Raw genomic sequence first — 22,126 nt, 5'->3', positions numbered from 1 at the left:
ATAATGCATAACGCACAATGCATAAACGAATCAACTAATCAGAATCTTGCCTTTCCTCTCATTCCATAGAAAAGAAGTAGTAGTAATCTGAGAATCGAGAGTGTATCTTGATATGAGATGAAAATTACAAAAGTGAATAATTCTAGATATTGACCAATTAAATTATGAATATTCTAGTGAATTTGCTAATTTTTGTAATTTTTATCTCGTTCGAGATACACAATCGACTCTTTGAACACGCCCTAGAATCTAGAATATTTCTATTGGAAGGCAATTTTTAGCGCCATTGCAATGAATTCACAAATGGTAAACTAAAGTTAATCACGTGACAAGAAGTGGGAAAGTGATGCCATATTTAAATCTGCGCGTATACGTTCATATGAACAAATACCTAGTCATAAATTATATAATTACTTAGGAACTTATAATATCCTACGCATTTTTTGCAAATAGATAATATTGTAGAAAATTAGTACTTAATTTTGTGCGGACAAATTCTGTTTTATAAAATCAAATAGTAACTCAACGTTTAAATTTCTAAATCAGTTTTACGGCCTGAGAATTATTGATAGAGCAAGTACGTTTTCCATTTCAATCAGCAGAAGAAAATTGTTTATGATGTATGTACTTACATTACATGTCAAATGCTCTGAATTTCAATTCTAACTTTAGACTTTAATTTGCGTCATACTATTTTTATTTTTCTTTTTTATCTTATCGTTATTCATATGCACGTACACTTCATGTGCCGATAATTAAAGTGCTTAGTAGAAAATTTTCCTACAAGCGGTCAGCGACATTTTGCTAATCTTTGCGATTGTTAGCACCTGGTGGATGTTTATACTAAGCTGCTTCGACGGAAAGCAAAATATGCACAAGATACAAATTTCGAAGCTAATAGAATATTTAGAATCAGATTATACATGTTGCTCTTTTAGTTCTTCAATACTACTAAATATAATAATCTCCCAAACAGGGCAGCAAATTATTATGATATCAAGATGATTCCTAAATGATCGTTAAAAGTCATTTTTCTATCATTTCCGATTCATTTCAATATCATTTGGACATTAATCATCGTAACTTGTTGTTCTTGGAATTGTCTTTGGTTTTCCTTTTAATGCAGTATTTATGATATAAAGTATGATATAAAGAATTTTAAGAATTAAATAACATAGTTAAATGTAATAAAAGATATTAAAATATACTTCTGTAAAATATAAATACATATATCTTACAACGCAAACCCAAGTAGAATATAAAAGTCACAATAATCAAATCATCATGACCTTATTTGTCACTTATAAGTGACAAATGAAGTCACAATGATATTCTTATATGATATTATTGTGACGTCTATGTCTATCTTACGTTATAAGATTTAAATTTTACAAAAGCATATTTTAATATCTAATGTTACACGTATATTCATTCGTCACTTATAAGTGACAAAGAACTTGTAAGTGACAAATAAAGTCATAATAACGTTTTTATGATATTATTACAACTTCTATATTCTATCTGAGTTTGCGTTATAAAATTTAAACTTTACAAAAAGTATATTTCAAAATATCCTTATATTTAATTCCTTATATTTAATATCCTTATCTTTATTTTAAATTATTACATTATTATGACCTTATTTATCACTTACATGTGACAAATAAAGTCATGATAGTGTCTTATAACTGTGTTCCATCTAGAAGATATTATCTCCACAGCGTCATTAGAAAGTGATGGAGAAATGGTAGCATTAATTAACATCAATAGGAGTATATGATGAAATGTCCAAAGATATACTCGTCTCTCCAAGTAAATATGTACGTTTCATTCACGTTGATCTCTGCCTCTTTCACGAATCCTCCGTCCCTCCGGTCGCTCTCCGTTTGTGTGCTCGACCAAACAGCCACTGTCTCTGACATATTATAGTTCTATCAGCGGAGATTTGACACTTGACCCTTGACGCTGGCCTAAGTGTTCGCGTCGGCGGGTAAATCGCAAGCATTCCGCGGGATCGGCAGTCCCGCGTCAATCATCGCGCGCTTAATTATACTTACATGGTATATTGGCCGAATTCCGTTGTTTAGCAGTCGTCGATCACGTGCATCCGCATATATAATCACATTCCCCCGCGTTACGCGAAACTTGCGATATCCAACGGCGCGTCCTTCTATACGTTTCGACGTAGACGATAAATCCTTCTCTTTATTTTCTTCTTTATTTTTCCTCTTTATTTTTCTTCTTAATTTTTTTCCGTCTCGCCGCGATACGGAATTTTTTTCGATTGTTCTATCGAACTGATGTGTGTCAGCGTTTATGCGATAATCTCAGTCAAGAAAACGGATTGAGACCATGCACGTGGAAAATGCGCTCGCGAATGCCACAGGTTCACGCGCGAGGGTGAGGCAGCGCGATTAGAAAATTCCGCGATTATTCGCAAGAAAGAGATAATCGTGGCAGAAGTTTTCACATTTTCACGAAGGAGCTACGGTGCGCAGTCAACGGGATTTCGCCGTTAAAAACAGAGATTCTTTAGATTTTCTTCAACATCGAAATCTGGTTGAAGCTGACCGACATTTTGCACCGCCGAGTCGATGAATCTTACATGAGCAACTTAATTGGAAAATTATAATTATTAAAAATTATAAACTGCAGTTTACAATTTGAAAGGGAACGAAGTGGATAAAGAAGTGCCCAGAATAAGTTCGCATATCGAAGCTGCGAAATTGCACCGAGTAAGCAATTGATCAAATAAATAATATTTTACAAATTTTTTTCCCATCGAAAAAGACACGATTTATCTACGTACAATTTTTTATCAATTTTTTCCTACTGTATTTTTATTTAAAAAATAAGAGCGTAGATATAATACTTATTTTTTATATTTATTGAAAACACAAATAAAAGCTAGAAAATATTTATAAGGGAAATCGAAGGAAAAACTGTACAACCATAAATCGTATTGTCTTCACGTCGTAGTTATCTATCATCTTTCTTGTTAGGAACTAAATCGTCACAGGGACAGACGTCGTCGGCATTGACATTTTGTCGCAGTTATTTACTGTTTGAAAACAAATAACAGCAAATTATTCTTATACAAACATTATATTTCTATTAAAAATAATTTTTTTAATTTCAAAAATGATCAATCGTATCGATTCGCTTCAGTTTTCCTTTTGCGACAAATAAATTCTTAATTTTTAAATATTTCTAATTTATAATTTGATATCTTTTACGCAACGTGTCCCAAATACGCGGAACATTAATCAGGTTTTATTGCCCGACGAATTACATTATATCGATACGTCAATACTTCATGCGAGGGAGGATTCTTAATTGAACGATATGAACGACTCCATTCCGATAGCATCATATTCTACGCTTTTTACATCATATAAAATCCGATACAAATTTATAAATATTTTTCTTCATACAATTGGCAAGTTATTTGACATAATTATTATATATAATTGTTATAAGAGTCTAAAACGCTCACTAAGATTGACGCTGACCTTAATCTCATGTAAACAAAGCCTCTAGTCTAATCTAATCTAGGCGTTCTTGGACGAAAACATTTAATAGTCGGTTTTTCGTTTTTTTTTGTTTGCGAAATAAATTGCGCAAATAATCATATTTGAACCAAAATCAAGGCAAATCAGTTAGCGTCGTATCAACCACGTCCGCTCATTCGCGTCTATAAGATATATATATATATAGTGAAAATAACGAGAATCCAGATAAAGGATCGCGACAATTATCGGCATCCAGGGAGAAAAATTATTTTCCCCTAACGTATTGAAATCTCTTATCGAACATTTCTACTATATTGACTCGACACATTCTATGTCATATATAAAAATTAAGGAAATATGCTGAAATTTCAGAAAATATGCTGAAAATCGAGCAACAATTTTTTGCATCAATTTTATTTTTACTTCGTGTAAATGATGTTATATTTGATACGGTTTTTCGACCTATTTCCTACATTTACTTGAGGCATATAGTGTTAGTGCGTTAATTCTACCAAAACAAGCGTCACATTATATCACTTAAATCCCCAAAAAATCGCACACCACGATTAAACGAAGTTTATTACAGCAATTAATTGAAGAAAAACAACTTGTTAATGATATCTTAACGTGTTTTCCCCCCGATGCACTTTGTGCCTCGGGGCCGAAGTTTAGTTCCGTGTTTCTGCGCGTGTTAAGCAAATGATGTAAGGCAGATTTGGTACTTTGGAACGCGATCCACATTGATGATTTAATATAAAAACTCGTGCAGCAATGCGAAATGTAAGATATATGAGTTTGCTTTCTCTCTAATATTCTTTTATTTTATCTCATTTTTTTCTTCTTAATAAACAACTAAGCGCGATCTTGACCAGTTTTCAAAGAACATAACAGTTCGTAAACAGTTACCAAAAATAGCAGACTAATGCCCGTTTCTATCAATGTAGGTTAATTTTAATCTCGGTTCAACTCTTCATTCTTTTTTAATTCTTAGAATTAGAAAAAGATGAAGAGTTAACCCAAGGAGAGCAACAAGTCATGATAACGTCAAAATGACATTAAAATAAATCGAAAATGATTGAAAAATAACTTTTAATAATCATTTTTGGAGTAATTTTGACAACATTTTGATATCATAATGACTTGTTGTTCTACTTGGGTAATTAGATCAAGATTAAAATTAAACTACGTTGGTAGAAACGGGCATTCGAGCTTCAGCACTTACGTCGCTCGGACCTGCGCCGAAGCTTCTGTATGTCAGCAAGAACTCGAGAAGTAAAACGAATCAGTATTATAACACACCCCGCACAATGAGGGTTTGTTATCAATAGCACACAGGGGCGACACAATTACAAGTAGATCGCGATCGACGAATGTCGCTTCGAAATATATTATTTTGCACTCGGCACGCTCTGTCCGGCTGATTAAAATGTAATTCAGGATTTATGCGATCATTCAACCCGAAGCTCTGCAACGTGAAGGTGATTCCACCCTTTTTCTCGTAAGATACAAAACACCTCATAAAAAGCATATTCTGTCTGAAAACCATTTTCTTTTTTTTAAATATCTCTTCATATATAAATATTTTTTTAGAAATTAAATGGGAATTAATGTGGGAAGCTAAGTGATTTTTACAGTAAAATTCATCAATCATTTTGCGTTTTACATTTAATATAGTAGATAAATAAAAAATAAAAGTTTAAAAAATCTTTTTTTTATGTTTCAATCTCATTTTTTATTTTTCAATCGCGATTAGTTATCCAAGCTTTGTATTAAATCACAGATCACTTTGTAATACAACTCTTTGATGTAACTTTATCTATATATTACGTTTAAAGGCCAAATCACTAAACACAAACAGATACGATCTGGCAAACATTCATGATACGTCTGTTTGAATAATCGTGCGAATAATTACGTATTATTTCATTTAAACATTTTCTTCAAATATATATAACCCGAATCTATTATTTCCCAAACTTTCCGAGCTAAAAGTGAACTGAGCATGAAATCTCGAATTCACAACGAATAGCCTTAGTCTCTAACATTTTTTTTATTATTCTATAAACTTTTAGATGAGGAAAAACTTTTGAAGTAATTCCACAATCAAGAAAATACATGATTGTGAAAGATATATCTTTTAACAAGATCAAACGTGACTGTTTCAGATGATTGACAATTTGATCTTCAACAATATGGGGAACGTAATGCAATTAGACGAGGCCGAGGACAAGGAGAGACTCAAGTGCAATGGCACGATTTACGCAGAATTGCCAATCGAATTGCGTTTCAATGACGGCCACTTGGTGACGATCATCGCTTACAGCATCCTAATGGTGATATCGGCCATTGGAAATATTTCCGTGCTGACCATAATAAAAAAACGAAAGTCCAAGTCCCGGATACAGAATCTCGTAATGCACTTGTCGATCGCTGACCTCTTTGTAAGTATAACGACGCGGGCGCAAATAATTTGTGATAAAGTAATCGCACCGCTCGCGATTTGCGCTTCAATGTAGCAAACGATACGAGGATATATTGCATCTTGTCATTGTCCAGGTGACATTCCTGATGATGCCATTCGAAATCGGATGGGCGAGCACGGTATCCTGGGAGGCAGGAGACGCGATGTGTCGCATAATGGCTTTCTTCAGGATGTTCGGCCTGTATCTTTCATCCTTTATAATAATCTGCATAAGTATAGACAGGTCAGCACAACGATAACCATAAATCGCGTTTATTCTGCGACCCTTTTAGTGCGCACCGCACAATATTAAAGCCTAAAAGTTGTACACTGATTTAATCTAACTATAAAAGTAAAATGTAAATATTTCGAATTATAAAATACATATTTTTTTTAATAGTACAACAAAATGCGTTGAGGATTTCACAGTTTAACTCGTTTCTGTATCTGTCAAAGACACATCTTTACGGCAATTATGTGTGTACAATACAACAGGTTTAATATGCACTGATGAGCACTGATTGTGAGTGCATCCAATTAAATTCATTATTAGTTCCAATCCATTGAACATTGTATCCCATACAGCAGAAATGTCCAAGTTACATCATTAATATATAACAATAGAAACAGCCTAACAACGCAACGTTCAATAGGATATCCGTATGATATATTCGGGATATTTCTGCTGTGGAGTACGTTAACACGATTTGCTGTATTTAGGATAATCGCACGTTTCGGATAAGAGTACACATGTAATTCCATCTTCTAGATATTACGCCGTGATGCGACCCCTCCAAATATTCGATGTTCACAGGAGAGGGAAGATATTGCTGATGCTTGCGTGGATTGGCTCTATACTTTGTTCTATGCCACAGGTGCATTAATTTTTACTCAAACTGTATAAAATGCCATTTCGCTTCGTGACCGGCGCTAAACAGTATGTTTCGTTTCTCGTAGATGTTAGTGTTCCATCTTGAGACGCATCCAAATTACACTTGTTATACCCAATGTATAACGTTCAATACCTTCCCATCGTACGTGCACCAAGTTTCCTACAATTTGTTCGGTATGGTAGTGATGTATTGGTGCCCCCTGATTGTAATATTCTATACGTACACCAGTATTTTTATGGAGATCTGCCGTAGATCCAGGGAGAGGAGTGAAGGTACGGTCGAATGTAATTTATCGCGCTGTAAGAATTATTCATATTGCTAAAAATTATTTGAAGCGCGTGCACTGAAAAAGAATCTAGTAATAGTTATTTAATATTAAATGAAATAATTACAATCGAATGTTCGGTTAATGTAATAAAAAATTAGCATGTAGTTGAACTATAATTAAACGTTAATTTTACTTTTTTAAATATTTTTTAATAATTATTATCATGGGTTGACTACTATTATTATGTTTGGTAATATTTTAAATATTGCACACCAATTTGCTAAACAAAAATACATTTTGCTATTACCAAACTTTTTCTCGATGTATTTCTGATTTATTTAACAAAAACATTTATTTAACAAATACAGATTTGAAAGGAGATACTATTTAATAATAGTAATAAATACATGATGACGATATGCTAAACAGGTATTCTTTGCAGATAGAATACGTCGCTCCTCGTGCAATTTTCTAAGCCGAGCGCGAGTACGCACCTTAAAAATGACGATAACCATTATCGCTGTCTTCATTATCTGTTGGAGTCCTTATTACGTGATGAGCGTTTGGTGAGTCTGCGATTACTCTTAATTTCTAAAATACTTTTCTCGACTAAAAATCAATCGCGATATTGGTAATAACATACGCATTTCAAAAAGTTGACAGTGTCGCCAGATTATGTAAACGTATAAAAAAGATCGACGATTGACGTACATAATGTACGACTTTGACGTGACTGACATTCACGGCTATAGATACGCAAATTCTATCTTATACAAAAAGAAAAATAACATTTCCCGTACTAAAAATCTCGCTATTAAATTCTGTGATCTTTATCGGCAAACGCGTGCGAACAGGTATTGGATTGATCGATCATCAGCCCTCAAAGTCGACGGACGTATTCAGAGAGCTCTTTTCTTCTTCGCGTGCACCAACTCCAGCATGAATCCTATCATCTACGGTATCTTCAATATTCGTCAAAGAAATAAAGTAGGTATTATCTATCTCGAACGTTATGACACTGTAAATTTTCTTCAATTCAATGAAGCTTCTAGTCTGAGACATCATTAACTTCAATGACATCTCGTATAAGATCGTAAATTATTTCATCGACAAAGTTTTGCATTAAAAAATTTAGATTGACACGCATACGTAACGATCTTACAGCCGATGTTAATTAAATTCATCGTCACTTTGAGCGTGAAATAGAATTTGATACAGGACGAATTCGTATAATTGTCACATCAACTCGATTATCCACCCTCACCCGTGTTGTCGATGCTACGTTATTCATGCAATTGCAATAGATATTTTTACATCTTACGAAGACAAAAATGAATCTATACCGCTTGCATTAAAAAAGAGGCATATTTCCTTGAGCATGGCTATTGTTTGCTAAAAATTGAAAAGTTACATTGACACTTTCATTTTTTTTTTCTACTCATGCATTCAAGCTAACAGTTGGCTGTTGCCTGTATTTCCAGGCACAGTTTCAGTCCCATCCTCTTCTGAAGCTCGTCAACACAACTGTGGAACTTCCTGTTGTCGCATACGCCAGAGATTCCATTTTCACCATTTTCGTAATAACATTGCCGATTTTTTTTAACCCTCCAACTTCATATAACAGACGTTCATCGCATGATCGTAATGGTAATTTCTTATCTCGATAATTAGATATTTTTCTGTACTAATTGATAAGTAAATCTCCCCCACCCCCACATTTTGCATCCGCATGTTTTCCATGCACGATTAATAGATGAGTAATCATTGATGCTTTCTTGAAGAAATGAAGAAAACTCTAATACATGATAACCGCAATTACAAAAAATAACATCGAATATTCGAACCAAACGCAAAGACGTTTAAAAAAAAAAAAAAACATTCAAGCTCCAAGACGGTCGATTAGACGAAATTTAGGACTTCGGCAGTTCCAAGTTCCACGGAAATTTCTATTTTCTAGGCGCCGATGCGTACAGCCACCATCGAGACCCGGGTCACGCCGCTGTCTCTATCCATCAAACTTCTCGATTGCCAATGAACGCGACGCTCGTCGGCTCGAATAGATGCGTTTAAATCAACGATGCTTAAATATCTGCGTGCTTTTACGAAAATAAGTTTCAGCAGTAGTGCTGTCACGAACTGCATCTTATACGACGTTGCATCTTATACGACGTCCACGTGCGGATACTATCCGGAAACTGTCGCAGAGTTGTTCAAAAGTTCCTCTTATTCTATCGGATGCATGATGAGATTAAGCGAGATGAAAGCGACTGTGATCGATCAAATTAAATCGCGCCCGATGGAAGAAGAAGATCCTCTGACGAAGTTGAAGAAACGCGATGAAGATGAAGAAACAGAAATTTTCCTAGGTGAACTATGTATTCATTTGATTCTAGATGTATTTATTTTCAAGTTAGATAAGAACCTTTAAAAGAAGATTCTAGACTAAGTTTTTATATGTATTTGTTACGATATATAAGCAAACGTTGCAAATGCAACCGTGAACGTGCTTCGTCGAGTATGTGTTCTTTCTTTTTTTTATATATGTGTATATACTTTCGCGACACAAGGTTGTGCAAACAAGTTACGTAAGCTATTTATACACCGTTTATGTTCTGTATATTTTTATAAGGGGGAAAAAGATATCGAACGAAATGTGTGTGTTTGCATCGCGCAATCCTCTTTCATTATTTAAAAACTTTTAAAGAATAAGCCCGCGGTCAATCTATTGTGTTTCTGTCTGTATATTTTCCATAAATAAAAAAAGGAAAATTGTAATTTGTGCGACACGCGTATAATATTCAGATTACTATTCCTGCGTGATCGGGTAACGTAATATGGGTATACGTAATGATGTATTTTGGTTCCATAACAGGTAAGGGAGTCAGCGTCTCTTTCCCGGAAATCTATAGACGCATCTCTGTAGCGTTCGTCAGTTCAATCTAAATTGAATTAAATCTGCGTGACTTCGTACCCAAGTCTGGTACATATAACAGGCTAGTTACATACATCGGACTTAACCCGTACATCGTATCTGTAATGTCGGTCAATTAGGATGGAAAATTGATTGCATTGTACGGCGCGGCCACACTAAGTCTCGGTCAGCATCCGACACGGTTGAAATCTATAATGGCGAAGACGAAATGACGCTAGAGACCGAAGCGATCCCTTTCGTTCCACTGGTTCGCCACGGCACGTGTATCACGTGAACGAAAAATAGCATGATGTGCCGAGACGTAAAAGGAAAACATTTTGTGTTGAAATTGATTAAGAGCTATAATCTTCCGCCCATAACTTTTCAAGTTCCTTCGATGCTACAACAAATCAATCTATTTGTAAATTAGAAACATCGTCAATCGTCAGATGTGACAAAACGGCGGACGAAGCATGAAGAAGTATTAAAAGAAATACATAGGAATTTATAATAATCCAAAGAGCACGTCAAATTAAGAGAAAATCAAAGTGACTTTATTTTGTTGTCATGAAAGTCAAAATGTTGACTTTTTGTTAGAAAATTTGTCGTTAAGAATAAAAATAAAGTCATTTTGATTTTTGGTTGACTTTTGTATGTTCCTTGAGAATTTGTATAAGTCATAAATATCTCATTTGCAAAATGCTCATGTATTTAACGCCGTTAGTCGGAATTAAGGATGCTGCTTGTGCGCTCACTATTACTTAATCTTCGAATTCAAAGATTAAATTTTGAATGAAAAATTGGCAAATTTTTTTGGAGACACCGTGTATATCACCATGAAGAAACTAGGCTTCTGCAACGTGTCTACGTTTGAAACTGGTGTGGATGTGTAGGTGGGACCACTTCCCACATACGTGTAACTGGCACACCAGCGATATTGTTACATACCTGTTGCAAGGTCCGTCGCATCGAAAAGACCTAAACTCCTGTCACAGAAACTCTCTCTCCGAGATTGGAGTAGTTTTTTAGCTATAAAAAAAAAGCTAATATATCAATAAGAAGCCGAAATTACGAACGCAAAAAGCTGGCTACCTTCCTACAGAATCTCCTTATAGTGACTTGTCTATAAATATCGCGATGTGATGATAGTTTTATAGGTACGAGTACATTTCAAAATAAAAAAAAAAGCACGAAATGCTAATGTGCAAATGAGTATTGCGTATTAATCGATTTCGCCGAGAAATTCCTCGTGTCACCGTAGAAGGAAGCGTTTAATTTATATTAGCGCCGGCTCTGACACACCTTTCCGTTATAACTATTTCATATCGTTAAAAACATCTTGTAGGCGGATGCACACAATAATGTCGGAGTAATGTATTGACGATACCATTAATCATTCAGCCAGATCATACGGCAATAATATCTTGCTTACTCCACTGTTCATTTCGAATTGCAGAATTGGTTTAATAAAAATTAAAGTGCATCCAATAATGTAATAAAATGTAAATTTCACAAAAAATTAATATACATTTAAATAAATAATATTTTTGAGACAAAATCTTCACAAATAAACGTAAATTAATTCTTCCAACCGACTGTTCTCTTCCGATTGTCCAATTTAAATATAAATTATATTCGCACGTAAAGATTTTTATTTGCAATTTTTATTTCATTATTCTTATCTTTTTATTTTCGTTGTTTGCATGTTTGCAGATTAATTTTAAATCTCAAACAGCCTGTCGCTCTTGTTCTATCGTTTTCTTTTAGAAGTGCAATTTGCAGTCTTTATAAAATAATAAAATAATTATGATATTGATTCACACACATCTTAATTCGTCAGTGTTTTCTCTGCTCGTTACGTATCAGGCGCAGGTAGTAAGTACAAAATCTTGTTTGTAAAGCCGTATTCGTGGGCGACGTATAAAGTCGCAGACAGTCCGTATCCGCGCTCCAGTCGTGTCTTCTGCATCCGCGCGTCGTATCCGTCAGAATCTATCGCGATTCCGAGACGAGAGACGAGACTGACACACCGAGGGGATTGCAGGAAATTTGAGGGTTGTACTTAATAATTTTTGGAAATCCACGATCGATACCGAATACTCGCGCAGAGTGTATCGGGGTCGCATCAGGATGCGGGTCCCGATTTTGTTGATCTTTGGGCTGCTGATTATCTACGCCGTCGATGGTAACATCATACATAACGAAGGTAAAGGTTTTGATTATAAGGAAAGTGACAAATATTTATGAGGGATAATTCCATGTTGACGAATTAGCGATGATCATGTTAACTCCGATTCGCATTCCCTTTTTGCGAAAATAAAATATTTTTTCCGTTACTTTCGTCGCGTTTCTTAGACTATACTGACTATACTTGAAGACCATTCGCGGCACGGCGCGACAAGAAACCCGGTAGTAACGTGAGATCGGTGATACATGAGACGTCCTCACGGTTAGGTGCATTGATCAACTCTTGGTCACTCAACTCTTGTATTCTTTCGCAGAATTCTTTATATTATATCTTTAAATGTATATTAAACAGTATAAATAAAATACAACTTTCTACTAATTAACAATTAAGCTTTTTATTATATAAATATAGGATTATTTTTAATTACGCTATCTTTTTTTTTTTTATTCTGCCGCTTTACAACAGCTCTAACTACGAGTCTGCAGGATGCTTGGTACAATGATGAATTCATTATCGCAATATCCAACTTCAAGAATAAAAGAAAATCTTCCGATGATTCAGTGGAGATTCTGTTATCTGTGAAATATCTGGGAAAAACGAAATTAGTGCTCAAAATCGATCGACGAACAAAACGCGGTGAGCCAAGATTTGTCTGAATCACGATCTTTTGAACTTCTGCGTTATTATTATTTTAATTTATTTAATGTTTGTCGTTCCAGTTATACTTGAGAATCTCGATGATACGGGTCAACGCAGCGCGTCATATGTCAAAGTGAACACTCCTCTGAAGAGTCTGATTTTACTGGTACATCAGAGGCAGCCTAATCCTCGCATAGATGTGTACGTCGATTGTAATTACAAGGGTTCTATACCGTTCAAGAGAACTTTCCGCCACATATCTGGGAACGAGGACACTCTAGAAGGATACGTGGAAGTAGTAAGTTTCTACCTTTCACAAAATATTTTTCATAAAGTTTTAATTTAGATAAATCTTGGATATATTATCACATATGTTAGTTGAGACAATTCACTCTTTTTTTTTTATGCTTGCCGAGGAATTAAAAACACATAAACGTGAATACATTATCCGAAGTTGCTTTTTAAACGAAAAAACAAAACAAAAAAAATTCCCGTTTGTTTTCGTATACTTAATTTTGTCCGATATTATTTCTTGCTGTCGCTTTTTTCATTCACGATCGTACAGCAGTTTCTTATTTACGTGTTATTCGTGACGTCCACAAACGTGGGACGACGTCTTTCCAAATATGGTTGACGAGACCTAAGCTAGTTGCTTCTGTTACATGCACCTGGTTGGCTTACCCAACTCAGACAAAACGATTCCTGACTACTCGGATAAATTGAATTCGTTTCAATGAATTATTCGCGCCCTATTTCTGCCACCAGATATTATATTCTGACTTGCAATATTATACAACTCTACAATTACTTTCAATTCTCGATTCAATTCTTGTGAATATCTTTCACTACTAAAATCAAAAAATGATTCTTTAAATCGCCATATTGATTTTGACAGAAATTTAACAGTAATTAAGATATTGCTAATTTTTCTCTTGATAAAAAATTACAATTCTCTTGATATACTTATTACAATTCAACTCTGTTTATCCGAATGTCGGGGAACACGACAGTTTCCGATAATTTAGATAATAGGGGTTCACTAACTCCCTACCAGTATTAACTAGTTCCGATAATAGAAGCTGACATTCAGAAAATTGAAATCGAGCATATCGGGCTCCTATTACTATAACTACGACGCCGTAGTTCGGATAATAGGAACTCAACTACGAGTTCGGATATTTGGACCTAAGCATGAATTTGTTTGTGTAAATACTGTAGATAAACGGAATTCTACTGTATTATCTACTTTACTAATTCGTTTAATTAAAATTTATTTGATTAACAGCAATATTTATTTATTTATAAACACGTTATAAAATTCTTTTAGTTGAAAGAACGAAAATGCCGAACAAAAGTGTATCAGACTGCAATCACTGATGTGCTGAGGAAAGAGCAATGTCCTGACAACTTATCTGACATGAAGCAGCCCTCAGTATTCGAAATCGATACGTCAAAAGGACGATTTACCGATTCTAATGAAGACTATCAAAATAAATCTACCGATCGACCTAAGAAAAAAGATCACTCGGGACATTCAAAAGGCAAAAGCAAACCCGATGAATACAACTCTTCCGATTCGTTTTCTCCATCTGGTGAAACGGACAATCTTGACTATCCATATGGATCTCGTCCTCCACAATCTTTGATATCTCGCCCCAAAAAACATTCCAAATCTGATAAACCCAAACAATCAGGTTCGAAGTCCGATAAATCGGATCCGTATGGCTACGGCAAACAACCTGGATCGAGTTCGTATAATTTTAACACAAATCCTTCCTTAACATCAGACGAATCTACTGAGTCATCTGACGAATCTTTCAACAATCCTAAACGACCTGGCCGAAGTCCGTATTCCGGTAGTTCGGGTCAGAAAGTATACCCTTATCCAACGGACATGTATGATTCAGATGAATCATCCAAAAGAGTACCCAGGAGAGGCGACATCGGAATCCAAAGTCTGGATGAGCGAGGTGGGTGAGATAAGCGGATATTAAATTAAGTCAGTTAACGTGTTCTCACGGGAAGTGTTTTCCAGTCTGCCAGACCGATGATCAAATCGTGAAAACCTTGAACGAATTAATCAACGCTACCAGGAAACTTGGGAGGGAGTTGGAACTAAACGTAAGTTAAGCGATCGAGTTAGCTAAGCTAATAAAGCAATTCCTTCATTATGCGTGAATTAATATCCTTGAATCTTAAATTAATGCTTTCACAATAATATCAAATTAAAATAAGCATAAAAATTTGTAAATTCTTATATTTCATTTTTAATTTATGAATTACGTAAAGTTTATTTATTATAACGTTTTTGACAAGAAGAACCGCTATTATTTAATTGTAAGAAAAAATGTGTGCAATTTGAAAGACTTACGACTCGTCGTCTTTCGTTTTACAGAGGATGGAAACCCAACATCTTCGTCGTTTGATTGAAAATTGTTCGGCGTGTCGTACACCCATCGGTGAGTGACGTTCCGTCGTATTGAAAGGACACGTGCTCGAAAATAACAGTTCTTTTAATTTAGAAGTTAGCCAAAACCGCATCGTAATGCCACAGTTGAATGAATCTAATTAATCTGTCTCACGCGCGTCGTCCTTCACGCTCTCGAACTTAATCTGTACGTGACAGTTGTCAGCGGAGACTATCTATTTATATGCAACGAGTTGTATTAAGTAATCTTTCAACGCAATAAATGCCTGTTGTTAGAAAAATTCAACTTTGTTGTGACTCTTACATTCTTGCGTTGCGCAATCTCTTTCGACATGTGGGCAGCTAGCGGAAGCTATCATTTAATCATTTAAAACGCGATCTTTTCGCAAAGATCAAAACGTCGCTAATTTCTCCGAGAAAGCTAATTGCTCTCTTCAATTAGAAATTTACAATTTATATAAAGATCCTGTTGCAATGTGATCGAGACAAATTTTACTCGCTTCCTCTCGTCCCTTCTTCGGATAGACATTTCGATATCAGAAAATATAATTAATTTATTAAATTAAAAATTAAGATAGACGCTTGCAAATCCGTAACAGTCATCCCATTGTTACACTGTCTTTATTCTAAGGAGAATCAAGAATACGCAGGATCCGCGACGTCGATCTTAAGTCAATCTCTTTAAGCGCACTTATATCACTTGCACGTGCACGTACGACACGCTGGGCCGTCGCATTATTTTCTGGGCCCGCGCCGGGCCCGCTCGACTCGGTGTGCACGGCGCGAATGGAAGACCGGCTGTCGAAAATCCCCCGAAAATTGGCAATTCACTCGTCATTCGAGCCGTGATCCCGGTAATTCCGTAGTGCCAACACCGCCGCCGTCCACGTGCGATCATAACTCTCCGTGCTATCCCGGCGTCGATTGCCGTAACACACCGAGCGGACCCCAGTGCGGCCCCTGTCTACGTGGTTACTCCGGAAACGGACGGGTCTGCGTCAAAATGGTCACAAGCAGTCCCATCACCTGCCTCCAACGGCCGTGCTTCTTAGGGGTGCGGTGTTACGACGATGACGATTATGGCTACAGGCAAGAGAAACGCCACTACAAGTCTCTAATGAGCATTTAAATCTGCAATGGAATAAGATAAAAGTATAGATAGATTGACTTTAATCTCTATTTGTAATTTACTGTTTATCCTTTTCTCATTTTTAGAGCTGAAAAAAGATAGAAAATAAGTTAGATCAAGATTAAACTTAATCTGCGTAGTAGAAATGGGCATAGGGCTGACAAATTAAAGCTCTTATGAGCTCTTAATAACAAATAGAATGCTTCACTCTATACAAATCTCCGTTGTAATTTAAGTATAATTCTGTTCAGGTGCGACAGATGTCCAAACGGATACACCGGCGATGGCGAAAGATGCGAGAGGATAAGAAATCCTTGCGACCGTCACCCCTGTCATCCGGAAGTTAAATGCCATCCTACTTACAGTCCACCGTATTTCAAGTAAACGTTTCACAATGCATATTTTCTTCGGATCCTATATCTAATTTTTGCTGAAATAAATTCTTTCTATAAAATTATTATATTACGAGAGCTTGTTTAAGAAATTTGTCTTCCCGAAATTACGCAATCGACAAATTCTTGTATGTAAAATTTGATGTAAATGAATTTGATATGAAAATTCTCACGTCTGCTTAGCTTTAATATTATTTTTTTCAAGTATACATACATTCTATATTTTGTCGAATCAGGTAGAATATACGTATCCTGCGTTTTATGGCCCTTGTCAATCTCTCATATGTGATGTAGATGCGGCCCATGCCCACCGGGATACGTGGGTAACGGCACGGTGTGTCTCGATGCGAACGAATGCGAGCTGGCGCGACCCTGTCACCCCGGAGTACGGTGCATGAATCTCCATCCTGGATACAGATGCGACCGTTGCCCGACAGGTTACACGGGGCCGATGACGGAAGGCGTCGGTGTCGAGATGGCCAGGACGCGAAAGCAGATCTGCCAGGACATAGACGAGTGCGAGACCAACAACGGCGGATGCGATCCCTATTCGGAGTGTATTAACACGGAGGTGAGATGTCTACTCAAACAAGTTAGCGCGATTTGTTGTCATTTTGTTGTCATGACGTTATTTGAACTTTAAAGGCGGCATTTTAAAATGACTTGAAAAATAACGTCGGTTTGTTTGCTGGATGTTGAACAAGTTAAAGTCAACATTTTCTTCTATGTTTCAAATATGTTACTTTCTGTTCCTGAAGGGATCCTACAGATGCGGTCCGTGCAGAAGTGGTTACGTTGGCAATCAAACGACAGGATGTCATCTTCGGGAAGGTACCTGTCCAGATTTGATAACGGTCTGCGATGTCAATGCCTATTGCATCGCCATGTATACCAACGAATTCACATGCAAGGTAAGCGTCTCTATTGTGTATTTATCATCCAACGAAAACTGATATAAATAAAATATGAGCTTACAATTGGTGGAGTAAACTTGGATATTATTTCGAAAAATTAACGAAAAATAGAGCTGTCCTCATCTTTGTAATTTTCTTTAGATTTTTATAATTATAATAATTTGTAACCACAATCCCTATTTTATTATCTAATTTTACTGATTAAAACTCGTCTCTTTTAATCAAAATCTTTCGTAGTGTCATGTTGGTTGGACTGGAGACGGGTATTTTTGTGGTCCCGACAGCGACAACGATGGCATCCCCGACAGTAGTCTTAATTGCCATGACCGTCGTTGTCACGCTGACAATTGTCAGACGGTACCGAACAGTGGCCAGGAGGATGCCGACGGTGATGGTATCGGTAACGCTTGCGACGATGACGCCGATAATGACGGCGTATTGAATTTGACCGATAACTGTTGGCTCATTTCTAATTCAAACCAGCTCGACAGCGATAACGACAAAATCGGTGATGCCTGTGATAATTGCCCGAAGAATTGGAATTCGAATCAGGAGGACATTGACAACGATGGCGAGGGTGACGCGTGCGATAACGATTTGGATAACGATGGTAAATTTTTAACGTTAAAAAAGAATACAAGCAACACACACACACACACGCACACACGATTATGTAAATCTTCGCAGATGTTGATGCATAAATTAGTTTACGTACCAATTTCAGAGAGGCTCACATAGACATTTTTTATTACTTGTATTAGATTTATTCTTAAAACCTCAAATATTATTATTCTATTTTATTTTGAATTAAAAATTTTCACGCATTCTTTCATCATTTTACGTTAAAAAGTTACTAGTTGAAGTTGTTAACAATAAATGATGTTACTAATAAAGGAATTATCGTTCAGGTATACCCAACAATCAAGACAACTGTATCAACGTAAAGAATTCAAATCAGCGCGACTCCGATGCGGACGGCATCGGCGATGTCTGCGACAATTGTCCTGGTATTAGCAATGCTGACCAAAATGATATCGACGGCGACGGCGTTGGGGATGTTTGCGATACCAATGCGGATCGCGACAGGGATGGTATCCAGGATGACAAGGACAATTGTCCGGACGTGGCGAACCCCGGACAGAACGACGGCGATCGTGACGGCATGGGCGACGAATGCGACGACGACATCGACGGAGATGGTATACCCAACAGGAGGGATAACTGTCCTTACGTCTACAATTTGGATCAGCGTGATCTTAATCGTAAGCTTTAACGGGTTCCTTTATGATAACATTTAGATTGTAATCTGATTTTTGTTCCGCTGACAGAAATATAAAATTCTATATTGAAATGTTAAATCGTTATTCAAAATTTTCTTGATTTTAAACAGAATATCGCACAATAACAAAATTTATTAAACATTTCTTTGAATAGAAGTAGTAAATATATATTTAGTTATAATAAATAAATAAAACATATATATATTATATATATATATATTTGATACAAAAACCATTAATTTGATTCAATTATTATTTTTTTATTGAATTCCTAATGTATACATTTTGTAAATATTTGTTTAAAATTATTCAAACAAATACTTACTAAAATTTAGTATTTATTTTAATGTAATGCCTTCTGTGAAACGTTGTTATTATTATTAGTTGTGGAAAGGGAAATATTATCGAAACACGTGGAGAATAATATTTTGTGTTTTATAGACGATGGCATTGGCGATGCGTGCTGGAACGATAATGACAACGATACAGTTATTAATATCCATGACAACTGTCCAAATAACAGTTTAGTATGGACAACAGATTTCCGTAAATACTTTACAATCGCTCTCGATCCATACGGTACAGCGCAACAAGATCCCGTATGGAGAATTCATCATGATGGTGCTGAGATTCAACAGCTTCTTAACAGCGATCCTGGAATCGCGATAGGTAAGTTTATATCGTAAAAATACAAAAAGGCATATAAAATCTTCAAGTCGCCTTTCAATAAATTTCTACAATGTACTTCAAAAACTAAGTAAGATAATCAAATTCCCGAAAGAATTAAAAAACAAGAGAAAGTAAAAAACAGACTGCTGGGAATTCGCGCTATTAAAATTCCGATACAATATCAATTATTTATATCGTAGTACTTGAAATTCAACGAGTATAAAAGAAGATAAAATTTTAATTTTTTTTCATTATTAATTAATTCGTTTGCAATAATTATATCCTTTTCATCGATTTCTCTATCTCCAAAGGACCGGACGAGCTAAGTAACGCTGACTATGAAGGAACTTTCTACGTCGATAACCACGATGACGACGACGATTTCGTGGGCTTCGTCTTTTCCTACCAGGATAATCGACATTTTTACGTTGTTTACTGGAAGAGAAATGCGCAAGTTTACTGGGAACCATCCCCATTCCGTGCTGAAGCGGATCCTGGGTTTGTAATGAAGCTCGTTCAGTCCGACACCGGACCGGGCGAGATGCTCCGAAACAGTCTCTGGCACAAGGAAGACACTCCCAATCAGGTGAGGGTCTTGTGGAGGGAATCGGGGATCAGTTGGCAGCCAAGAGTATCATACAGGTGGCATCTGTTGCACAGACCTAAGATCGGCCTGATCAGATTCTGGGTGTATCAGGGCACACAGCAGATAATCGACTCTGGGAACGTGTTCGACTCGACTCTGCAAGGTGGTAAATTGGGTGTCTACTGCTTCTCGCAGGAGATGATCACCTGGTCGGATTTACTGTATAAGTGCACAGGTAAAGCAAGTAATCTCGACAGCAATTTTTACAAAGCGGAAACCTAATGCGTCAGAGACTTAAATTAAACTCTTATCATAATTTAATTACAAAACATGACGTAGTTATTCCAATAAATGTAAAAAAAATGTGACATAAATTTTTAACGGAATAATGTTCAGGGAAATGTTCAAAACTGTTATTATGATGTTTATAAATAAGATTAACATTATTTTTCAGATACCGTGCCTCAAATTGTGTGGGATCAGCTACCTGATAATTTAAAGAGAGAAGTTGAAGTGGAGATTTCTAACAAGTATCAACAACAAATAATACAACGCAGAATGAATTACGACTTTTAAAACAGGCTCTCGATGATTTATTTTATCATAACAATGGGTAAAAGAAAATACGTGGATTGAATCTAAATCTCTGTAATTTTAATTTTTAAATAATCGAGGAGCCACGAACGAATTATAATCTACTATAAAATAAAACGTCAAAATAACGTATTTTTAACGAGTTTAAATAAATTCAATTTGCATATAAGTTCAAAATTTTACGATAAATTATATTATATACATATATATGTGTGTGTGTGTATATATATATATATAGATGTCTTGTAACAAAAATATTTAATATTCCACAAAATGATGAATATATTTCTCTTATTTAACCAATTACTCATTTTTTTATTGTAGAAAAATTATATTATTTCAGTTTCGCTAAGTAAAACGTACTTACCTCTTTGTCTCCCCCTCTCTCTCTCTCTCTCTCTCTCTCTCTCTCTCTCTTCTTATGAAAACATAAAGAACATTGTCGCAATGTATCGACTAATACATATATTACCTGTAGCCCGAGGTATGGAATCATAATAATTTTAATGATCTTTATTTATGCCTCTCTAAGGTGCAATTTTCATAAAAATTACTTCCGTATTTAATAGAGCAAAATGAAGTAATAATCGTCATTATTTTAATTGCATCGTCATTCATCTTGATCATTCGATCAACACGTGCAGTATCGAAGTAATATAGCAAATTGTACATTTTAATTTACGCACATAAATATTAATTTGACATTTAAATAAAACATCAATATTCTTGATATTTCACCCGTGGAAGGATAATTGATAAATATTAATGGAATGACAATTAGGACACGGAATTGTTTGTAAATGACAGGCAACATATGTAGACGGCAATGGTTTTCGATTAAACAGTTTATTCGTACGAAAATGTCAAAGAAAGATACGATTATTAATAATTTAACGCTGAATCATTCAATCATTCTCGTAACACGTCTAACAGAGTATATTTTATAGATTTTCATCGATGCAACGGCAACGGCTAGAGTTACATACGAGGAAACGATTTAAAGATAAAAACTTAAAAAGAGAAACGAGTCGCGCGGAAGCCAAGTATCGGCGCAAAATCGCGAATCTCGCTTAGACGTGAGAGACAATGGAAGGCGTGACAGAACGGATGCTGTGAGGTATTAAATTCGAATTTTATTTGCTTCGCTCACAGACGTGTGTGACACTGAGGAATTAACTCGAGTAATTAATTCGTGGTTCCCTAAGTTAATGATCCTTATTGAAATTGACGTAAACAGTCTTCTTACAATGCTTGTTCCCTTG

The 22,126-nt window shown here is 35.8% G+C and overlaps 2 protein-coding genes across 7 annotated transcripts; both read left to right on the top strand.

Moving 5' to 3' along the window:
* The first annotated feature begins 1,950 nt into the window (after positions 1–1,950).
* LOC108749404 (gonadotropin-releasing hormone II receptor) lies at positions 1,951–9,204 on the top strand. 5 transcript variants are annotated; one of them, XM_018488080.1, is made up of 10 exons: positions 4,691–4,990; positions 5,678–5,953; positions 6,069–6,217; positions 6,743–6,848; positions 6,931–7,138; positions 7,577–7,700; positions 7,989–8,121; positions 8,616–8,775; positions 9,026–9,028; positions 9,092–9,204. In XM_018488080.1, the coding sequence occupies exons 1-10, from the start codon at positions 4,955–4,957 to the stop codon at positions 9,202–9,204; spliced, it is 1,308 nt and encodes a 435-aa protein (XP_018343582.1). In that variant the 5' UTR covers positions 4,691–4,954. The 5 variants fall into 5 exon arrangements, with proteins under 5 accessions (XP_018343580.1, XP_018343579.1, XP_018343582.1 ...); XM_018488078.1 differs by lacking the exons at positions 4,691–4,990; positions 9,092–9,204 and adding an exon at positions 1,951–2,735 and having other exon boundaries at positions 8,616–9,062; XM_018488077.1 differs by lacking the exons at positions 4,691–4,990; positions 9,092–9,204 and adding an exon at positions 1,951–2,735 and having other exon boundaries at positions 5,672–5,953; positions 8,616–9,061.
* On the top strand, positions 9,200–20,979 carry LOC108749402 (cartilage oligomeric matrix protein). Of its 2 annotated transcripts, none has more exons than XM_018488072.1 (15): positions 9,200–9,500; positions 12,699–12,869; positions 12,953–13,170; positions 14,200–14,842; positions 14,908–14,993; positions 15,268–15,331; positions 16,167–16,389; positions 16,681–16,809; positions 17,116–17,392; positions 17,580–17,732; positions 17,973–18,345; positions 18,644–18,997; positions 19,457–19,684; positions 19,996–20,505; positions 20,725–20,979. In XM_018488072.1, the coding sequence occupies exons 1-15, from the start codon at positions 9,212–9,214 to the stop codon at positions 20,844–20,846; spliced, it is 3,840 nt and encodes a 1,279-aa protein (XP_018343574.1). In that variant the 5' UTR covers positions 9,200–9,211; the 3' UTR covers positions 20,847–20,979. The 2 variants fall into 2 exon arrangements, with proteins under 2 accessions (XP_018343574.1, XP_018343575.1); XM_018488073.1 differs by lacking the exon at positions 9,200–9,500 and adding an exon at positions 11,977–12,251.
* Positions 20,980–22,126: the final 1,147 nt, after the last annotated feature.

Source organism: Trachymyrmex septentrionalis, unplaced genomic scaffold (assembly GCF_001594115.1).
Source record: "Trachymyrmex septentrionalis isolate Tsep2-gDNA-1 unplaced genomic scaffold, Tsep1.0 scaffold29, whole genome shotgun sequence".
NCBI classification, from domain to species: Eukaryota; Metazoa; Arthropoda; class Insecta; order Hymenoptera; family Formicidae; genus Trachymyrmex; species Trachymyrmex septentrionalis.
The sequence above is the reverse complement of the archived record's forward strand: the minus strand, read 5'-3'. Positions and strand labels throughout refer to the sequence as shown.